At 36.9% G+C, this 9,154-nt stretch overlaps 1 protein-coding gene across 4 annotated transcripts; it reads left to right on the top strand.

Annotated features, from left to right (window-relative positions):
• The first annotated feature begins 3,656 nt into the window (after positions 1-3,656).
• Positions 3,657-9,089, top strand: phykpl (5-phosphohydroxy-L-lysine phospho-lyase). Of its 4 annotated transcripts, none has more exons than XM_066663068.1 (12): positions 3,706-3,755; positions 4,844-4,900; positions 5,579-5,738; positions 5,837-5,911; positions 6,019-6,106; positions 6,195-6,311; positions 6,715-6,797; positions 7,358-7,583; positions 7,904-8,058; positions 8,421-8,510; positions 8,613-8,743; positions 8,948-9,089. In XM_066663068.1, exons 3-12 carry the CDS (start codon positions 5,623-5,625, stop codon positions 8,986-8,988), a joined length of 1,122 nt encoding a protein of 373 aa, XP_066519165.1. In that variant the 5' UTR covers positions 3,706-3,755; positions 4,844-4,900; positions 5,579-5,622; the 3' UTR covers positions 8,989-9,089. The 4 variants fall into 4 exon arrangements, with proteins under 4 accessions (XP_066519174.1, XP_066519165.1, XP_066519146.1 ...); XM_066663049.1 differs by lacking the exons at positions 3,706-3,755; positions 4,844-4,900 and adding exons at positions 4,445-4,587; positions 4,676-4,794; XM_066663077.1 differs by lacking the exon at positions 4,844-4,900 and having other exon boundaries at positions 3,657-3,755.
• The last annotated feature ends 65 nt before the right edge of the window (positions 9,090-9,154 follow it).

Consider the following 9,154-nt stretch of genomic DNA (forward strand, 5'->3'; position numbering starts at 1 on the left):
TTCGTGGTGTTAAAGTTCCCAACACTGCTACCACCTCGTGAGACTGTAGCATTACACAAATTACACTCGGCAGTCTTGCTGTTTTCTTCGTTGACTGTGAAGTAACTCCACACTGCTGACATGTTTACATGCCTCTCACAACAATCGCTCTATCACGTGATGCCTGCGGGTCCTATGTGAAAGTGCTGCATTGGCTTATGGCAGTTTGCAATTTCACCCCAAAAAAATTCTTTTTTTTTATATTTAATGGATCGGATTGCATGTTTTGTTCCTTTCCAATATTCGATCCAGCAATTTAGACCAGAATCGGACCGATACGGATACTGAATATATATCGGATCGGCGCATCCCTAATATATATACGTAATGCAGATGTTGTCCATCTAAACATCTAACATCTAAAACAAATAATACAGTCCTATAATATTCTGTAGTCAAATTAAAATAATGATTGTAGACATGAGAGACCTAATGGATTTCACAAGTTTGCAGTTCACCCCATAATTAGATTACCAAAAATATATAATTAAAATATCATTTTGAGGATAAATTTGTAATGAATGTATTCTACATTAAGTTGCACCCATTACTAACACAGATGTGCAAACGTGCACACACTGCCTCTCTAATCCCTGTAGAGAAATACTGACAATAGAATTGGATTCTCTGGAGTAGAGAAACATGAACCCAATGCCAGGCGAAGAATATATAGCATCCCAGCACTGAGCTGTGCTGATGAACCCATATTTACTGTCATGTCTCTTGTTAGGTAGTGAGTAGTAGCCTATATGTAAGCAAACATTATCATTCTCAGTACATGTGGTCTCAGTTAAATGGTTAACCTCTTTTTATTGCAAGAATTTCACATATTAAGCCAACCACAAACAAGTCTGTAAATCACATAATGCTGAAAATGTACTCCATATAATGTACTTATTTATAAGTATTTAATTTAGTACAATATCCCAAAGAACTCACTGACATTCTCTTAAACTTCCAAACAATGCTCAAACAGAGCAATCTGAGCTGCATTAGATATAGAAATTTGTTAGAAGAAACACAATAACCGGGATACCTATTTTGTGCAGGGCATTTTGCACAAAGCATCACAGTTAACCACACAGCCTAGGTTTCTAAAAGTATCAAACTATACACACTCTCTGAACTGTGGTGTATAAGGTGCCCTGCAGTCTAGTATCTGTGCCTTAAGAATTGAGGTGAGGGGCCCTACAGTCCAGTTTCCATGCCTTAAAAATTCTGGGGTCAGGGGCATGGCTTAACCACAAACATCGCATTGACCCTGAGACCCTGCTCATCAACACAAGCTTTCAGGAACAGCTCCATATCAGCCCTTTTTCAAAAACAAATAAAAAGGGTTCTTTAGCCTCTGGGTCATCTCCATACATGACCTCGTTCAGAGCCTTTATGCCAACTACATATCTCGAAGCCAGCGACGTGCTTGAGTCGTGCTTAAAATGTTCTTCTGCGCTCACTTGGAGCTGTACGGCCCACTTGGAGCTGCCTCCGGCCTGCAGAGATACTCTTCTCCAAAATTCAGAGTACACATCCAAGATACAAAGGATAAGCAATCGATTCATTAGGATTTTCTCTTTCACCTTAAATGCTGCACTAGCTTCATTCTGTCGCCGCTAGGTGGCAAAATACGAACACAACTTCCACACCGTGGAAAAACTACACGTTTAGTTTCATTCCGCGGATATTATCTCTTTATTTTCAAAGTGTCTCAAAAATCTGAAAGACTCACTAAAGACACAATATAACAGACTATTGGTATCCTGAAGATGAAGAAATTTTACTGTGGAAATTTTTTTGTAATGGCCCTGTGAAAATTTTTTTTATTCGCATATTTTACGACACAAAATACAGAACATTAAACAAGAATACAGATTCTCGTGGAGGATATTATATCCACAAACATTCAGCTATCCACAAACTTTCAGCTAGGGGGCGCACATTAATGAAAAAAACCCTTAGAATACAAAGTTTTGAGAGATTTGGTGTGAGATGATTCTAGCAGTTTTCCAGTTTTTTAATCTATTTAAAGCAGAATAATATGAATTAAATTAATTCATGAAACAGAGGAAAGAGGGCGTATTCCCCCTCCACTTACTGCAGTGAATGTGGTATTTTCCTAAGAGTATGATTACATTTATAGCATCAGAGAAAGCTGAACTTAAGTTTTCAATATAAAATAAAATGGCATCAACATCAAATGAAGGAATGTTAAGTTTGAGATTAATCCAATTTCTAATATCCATCCATAAACTTTGTGAATGATGACATGAAAAAAAAAATGTTCCAGATATTCATTTTCTGACTTACAAAATACACATAAATCAGCATCAAAATTAAATCTTTTTTCAAGAAACACAGCTACAGGATATATCATATTTATTATATCTCTTAGAAGATATGGACCATTTAATAATTTTTGAATGAGCAAAAGTCATTGTGGCTTTGTAAATTGTGTTAGGAGGTTTCTTGAAAGATTCTCTATTATATTCAAAATACATTTTTTGTCTCATACCATCATTAATAATCTTATTATTACACTTGGAGTCAACTAAATTATATTCATTTACTTTTAATGTGGGCAGAGAAACAGTCACCTTTGTATGTATAATGATATTTTTAATTAACTGAATCAATGCTAAAGGGAGAATGCTAAACGAGAAAATTCACGAGTTCTATTCAAGAGCAATTATATTCAGATGCATAATTTCAGTGCAAAAAACATTCAAAGATACAAATTCAAAGGTGGTAATATTTCAAAGTCTGATGACAGAGTTTTGCTTCCATAATTTTGTAGTCTGTTAAGTTATTAAATGTTGAAAATTTGGTTAGGCTTAGGTTGTGACGTCACTACTAGAAACCAACCAAAAAAAACAAAATTTAAACCATCCCCCGTTTGAAAAACACGGTTAAACTAGCAGCACGTCAGATAGTTTAGTGCTCATATACTAGTGACAGAGCGGTAATACTCAATGCGTGTGAAGACCTGAAAGTAAGTCTTCATTTTAAAGGAAAAGTAACCTCATTTAAGCGGTTTATATATTGATAATTTCTAGTTGTTCATGCAACCAACAGATATGAGTTCAGTGTTTACTATACTATGTACCTATGAAATATGAAGTGATTTTACTGTATAGTTTTTGAGAAAATAGCATTCAAACTACCCATCATTTTCCAGTTTGTAATAATTATTCAAGTTCCATGTTCAATTAAATTATTTTGAACAAGTAGTCCACAAAACCAAGAGATATGAGTTCAGTGTTTGCTATACTATGTACCTAAAAAAATATTAAGTGATTTTACTGTATAGTTTTTGAGTAAATGACATTCAAAGTCCCCACAGTCCTTCAGCCTGACATACTGAGGCCTGCCAGTGAGGTAGTCAGTGATCCAGATGACCATGTGTGGGTCCACTTGCATTCTCGCTCACTTAGTAGGAAAGGACTGTATGATTTTAAAGGCAATGGGAAAGTAAAAAAACATTACTCTCACATCGCTACCACCCTTGTCCAGATGAGAGTGAGCCCAAGGTAGAAGGTAGAGGATGGCATCCTCAACTCCCAACTTCTCAAAATATGCAAACTGCAGGGGATCCAATGCATGTCCAGTCTGGGGTCTGAGAAGGTGTAGGAGGAGTCGCTCCAGGGTCTTCATAACATGCAATGTTAATGCGACGGGTCTGAAGTCATTGGGCACACTGATTCGCACCTTCTTGGGCACAGGTATGAGGCATGATATTTTCGAGAGTGTGGGGACCCTCCCAAATTCCAGACTCAGATTCAGGTTAAAACTGTGCTGTAAAGACTCCCCCACCTCAGCAGCAAAGGACTTCAGTAGTTTAGGACACACTTTGTCTGGTCCAGCTGCTTTCCTAGTGTGGAGTCCCCTCAGCTCACCTCCAACCTGATCCACAGTAAATATGTGTGGAATCAGCAAATCATTTTAAAATATGGAGAATTTGGATGAGATTTACTCAAAAACTATACTGTAAAATCACTTCATATTTCATAGGTATAATGTCTGGTAAATACTGGACAGATATATGTTGGTTGTATGGCCCACTTATTCCAAATGACCATTTTATAAAACAGTAAACTTGAGTCATAATTAAAAACAATGGACAACAATTATGGGGATTTGGAATGTCATTTACTCAAAAACTATACAGTAAAATCACTTCATATTTTATAGGTACATAGTATAGCAAACACTGAACTCATATCTGTTGGTTGTATGGACCATGACCAATATATAAACAGCTTAAATGCGGTTACTTTTCCTTTAAAATGAAGGGCTTACTTTCAGGTCTTCACGCGAATTGAGTATTACCGCTCTGTCGCTAGTATATGCGCACTAACTGTGTTTTTTAAAACGGGGGCTGGCTTAACCGCAGTACATTCCGTGACCACTGGCTCAGGCTTGGTGGAGTTATACAGCTAAGGAAAGACACCGAAAAAGAAAAGAGAAAAACACAGATAGAAAGAAGACCAGTGCAATGGCTATGGAAATGTTTCCAAAGGAGAAAACTTTGAAAATGCGGAGAAAGCTTATTGGGTAAGTCTGGTTTCGTCCAGTGGCTTTTTGTTGTTGTTTTTTTGGTTGTGAAGTTGTTTTGACCGGGGACCTCTTCTCTCTGTTGTAGGGAGTCTTTTAAACTGTTTTTTTCACACGATCCGGTAAAAATTGTGAGAGCTCGAGGGCAGTATCTTTATGACGAGAACGGGACTCAGTATTTAGACTGCATTAGTAACGTCCACCACGGTTAGTGATTTATTATTTATTTATTTATAATCTTCTCCTTACTATTCAGTTCCAGAGAAAAACTGGAGTGCACACAATGAAAGAAATGACAACTTTCTCAAGAGAGGTAAATGCTCAAGTAGGATTATTATGGCTTGAGGTTTAATTTTTTATATAATGAAGGTATGGCAGATTGCTAAATAGCAATTTATGTTATTTAAAGTGTGGCCCACGTCATCAGCGAAGTTTTAACCGCACTAAAAGATTGTGAAAGTTTTCACAAATCAGATAATGCCTAAAACAATTGAATTTTCAGTTTTCAATATAACCTCATGTGCCTTTCCAGAACTTTCCATCAGACCACACTTTAGTGAAGGCTACCAACAATCCACTGTCATCTTGTGATGTTTTACACATGAAACATATAGACATGGAAAATGCAGAAAAACAAATTTTATTTTATTTTATTGTGCAATCAGCATCTTCTTATTTTAGAAATGTCTTTTGAATCTAATAATATTTTGGTTAAATCTGTATCTATAATCTGTACGTTTCCAACCTCTGCAACACTTATGACTCTGATGTCTGCCATTAGAAAATCTTATGAAAGTGTGCACTTCTGTCCTCAGGGTTTATGGCAAGAATTGGGACAGGGACTATTTCCAGGACTGGAACTCTTTTTTTTTTTTTTTTTTTTTTTTTTTTTTAGAAAAATGATTGCTTTTTAAATCAAAGACAGAGAACTCATAATTAGATTTTGATCAAATCAATCAGCCTCACCAGCCTTTTCATGTGTATCTTGCAGTGGGACACTGCCATCCTGCTGTCACTCAGGCTGCTGCTCTTCAGATGGATCTTCTTAACACAAACACCAGATTTCTCCATGATAATATAGTGCAATATGCTGACAGACTTTCAGCCACTCTGCCCAAGAAGCTCTGTGTCTTTTACTTTCTCAACTCAGGGTAAGAACACCAGCTCAATGAAGCACAAAAACATACTGTAACCTAAGCCAAGCAGATCATTGAATCAGCAAACATGTCAATATGTATTCCTCCTATAGCTCTGAAGCGAATGATCTTGCCTTGCGATTGGCCCGTCAGTATACTGAAAATCAGGACATTATAGTTCTAGACCAGTAAGGTTTCCAACACTTACACTATGATATTCTTATATTTATCAATTCAAAAATTCATGCAGTGTGTGTTTTGATAAAGTCAGTGCTGCCCTTCTCCTCTTGTCAAGCGCTTATCACGGTCATCTTACCAGTCTGATCGACATTAGCCCTTACAAGTTCCGGAAACTGGAAGGTCAAAAAGAGTGGGTTCATGTGGTGTGTAAGAAACCTGAACTACACATATATTTTCAGTGTCTCCTCTGCATTCCTCTCCACATAAATGTAGTGTTTGTTGTTCCTGCAGGCACCACTCCCTGATACATATAGAGGCCTTTACCGACAGGACCACCCTGATCCAGCACAGGCTTACGCAGACACTGTGAAGGATCTTATTGATGAAGTGCATCAGAAAGGAAGAAAGGTAGGTTGTCTTGTTTAGGCATTAGGGCTTTCCAGGCATTGATGACAAAGACACTAAGGCTTCATTCACATCTGTATGCATGCAGAGAATGAGATATTATCCTGTCAGTGTTTACACAGATTGTCTGAAATATGCTTCTTTCTACAACACACGTACAGACGCATAATCTATATACTGAATGTATTTTAATTTAAACAAGGTGTTAAATCGTAAAATGTAAAATTGACCAACATCAACTTGGCTGGTGCTGAACAATCTGTCATCCTAAAGTACTTGATAATTTAGCCAGCCTTCGTTAATCAGAATTTTTAGAACCAATATATTTGAGAAGCAAATTGTCCAGTTTGGCATAAAATGGATTTTGTTTAAAGGTTAATAAAAGAAAATTGATCTTTGTTCATAGATTGCAGCTTTATTTGTGGAGTCCTTACCCAGCGTTGCTGGGCAAATCATCTTTCCAAATGGTTACCTTCCGAAAATTGCAAAGTAAGTGCTGTGCCTGCTCTTATTCAGTTATAATCATTTAATGAGTTTACTTAATCAGGCATAAGAAATTTGACACGATGGCTTTCATTCATCCATCTTGCATGGTTTGGAGATTGACCTGTCGATCACATGCGGTCAAAAGCCTTGTCAGTGTCAGGTGAGATCAGTACCTCGGGGCAAGTGGATGCAGGGGAAGTGTATAAGACATTAAGAGCGGATAAGACATAATAAAAAATATGCAATGCCTTAACATTCAAATAAAATTATGTTGGTCATTGGTAGTTCCAATCTTAATTCCTTTAACTTGGCCAATATTTTTGACATCTAAATTTAACAAGAAAATAGTGCTGTATATAGTTACATTCTTACCTGGTTTGTGTAGTAATATTTGCTCATGAAGATATTCCCATAATAGTTATTCAATGCGTAGATTTTAATAGCAAAGTGGTTACAATATCTAGGGTGTTTCCCCTGCTTCATTTCACTTGAATATACTTGAAAATGTGTAAGACTTAATTTGCTTGTTAATACATGGCCACATTAGTCTGTTCTGTCAACAGGTACGTCAGAGATGCCGGAGGAGTGTTTGTGGCTGATGAAATTCAGACAGGTTTTGGACGTGTAGGAAGTCACTTCTGGGCTTTTCAACTTCATGGTGAAGATTTCTGTCCTGATATTGTGACCATGGGCAAACCTATTGGTAATGGACATCCTCTGTCCTGTGTGGTCACTACAGAGGAGATAGCTGGAGCCTTCACAGCCAATAGAGTAGAGTACTTCAACACTGTGAGTTATTATATTGTTCATTCAAACTTTACACAGAGACAGTTTCATTATGAAATCACATTAAATCATGAGAAACATTGGCTAGATATAAAGATTAACCCCTCAGCTGAATATATATGTATGCGATGAACTCAATGTGCACTGACTTATCACCAACATGGTGGACACATAATACTCGAAACACTGAACATTGTTGAATGTGAACATATGGGTGGACCCTTTTCTGGGGGCCGGAAGAATCCACAGTTAACCTGGGGAAGAGGGTACTCACCTTTATACAAGGTATAAAATGTACTATTTCTTTGTTTGTTTTGATGCAGTTTGGTGGGAATCCAGTGTCATGTGCGATAGGCCTGGCAGTACTAGATGTGATAGAGAAGGAGGATCTGAGAGGAAATGCTGTTCGTGTTGGCAGTCATTTGAAAAAACTCCTTAAACAGCTTCAGTGCAAACATCCAATCATTGGAGATGTGCGGTGAGTGAATGCATTTAGGAACTTGCTAGATCTGTTGGTTACAAAACAAACTGCTAGAATCAGAATGGTATTTGGGGAACATCAGAAATGTCTAAGGTACTTAATGTAACACATTTTAGATCTTTACCTTCTTCTACTCCTAAATGTGCCTTTCACTAAAATTATAAAATGCTCCAAAAGAAACTAAAAATCTTAATGAGGTAGATTGAGGTTCCTGTAAATGCTTGTAGACTGTCACACTTTCAACATTTCAAGGTCCAGAATAGATAGGTCATGAGAAATAATGTGGCCATACAACTGTAACTACATGTAACTGCACTTTCTGATCACTATAAACAAAGAATACACTTTCTTTCTTATAGAGGTGTTGGGTTCTTTCTGGGGTTGGAATTAGTTAAAGACAGAGTGACTTTAACACCTGCTACAGAGGAAGCAGCACTGCTTATCAAAAGGTGAGAAAAACCAAAAATGTTCAGAGCAAACGATCTGTATATTTATACTTTCTCCAGATTTCCATTTATCTGAAAGATTCTACTGTCACTTTGCTTCCTCAGGATGAAGGAAAAGCACATCCTCTTGAGCACTGATGGACCCTGGGAGAGCGTTGTCAAATTTAAGCCCCCCATGTGCTTCAGCATAGAGGATGCTGAGCGACTCGTTGAGCAAATCGATCTCATACTTACAGGTCAGAAACCTGGTGTAACTTGCATTTACACATTTTATTAAAATAAATACTGAAAATGGTTGATCATAGGAATGGAATATTTGATAACGTATTATCATAATAATTAAAGCTCTAGCATGTAGTGAAAGAACTGAGAAATGTAATATCAACATAGTCATTTATTGATTTGAGGTAGTCCTGTATTCATTTCTGGATTTTTTACAGAGTTTGAAGAGGCTGCTCAACAGGAAGAAAAGAAAAAATGAAGGATAGCTTCAAAACAACTAACCTGAAAGCTGCCTGATACACACAAGCAAAAATAAACCAATATTCTGAATAATGGTGAGAAGGAAAAAAAAAAAAATAAGGTTAATAGATGACACTTTTCAGTAATTTCAATTTCAATTAAATTTAAGACACATTTGGAATGTG

Source organism: Hoplias malabaricus, chromosome 1 (assembly GCF_029633855.1).
Source record: "Hoplias malabaricus isolate fHopMal1 chromosome 1, fHopMal1.hap1, whole genome shotgun sequence".
Lineage (NCBI taxonomy): Eukaryota > Metazoa > Chordata > Actinopteri > Characiformes > Erythrinidae > Hoplias > Hoplias malabaricus.

What these genes read in the sequence shown, in the direction of transcription:
- phykpl (XM_066663049.1), top strand. Translation starts at nt 4,529, where the DNA reads ATGGCTATGGAAATGTTTCCAAAGGAGAAAACTTTGAAAATGCGGAGA. An exon ending in TGCATCAGAAAGGAAGAAAG is followed by an intron (nt 6,312 to 6,714) that starts GTAGGTTGTCTT and finishes CTTTGTTCATAG; the next exon opens with ATTGCAGCTTTATTTGTGGA. An exon ending in TACCTTCCGAAAATTGCAAA is followed by an intron (nt 6,798 to 7,357) that starts GTAAGTGCTGTG and finishes TTCTGTCAACAG; the next exon opens with GTACGTCAGAGATGCCGGAG.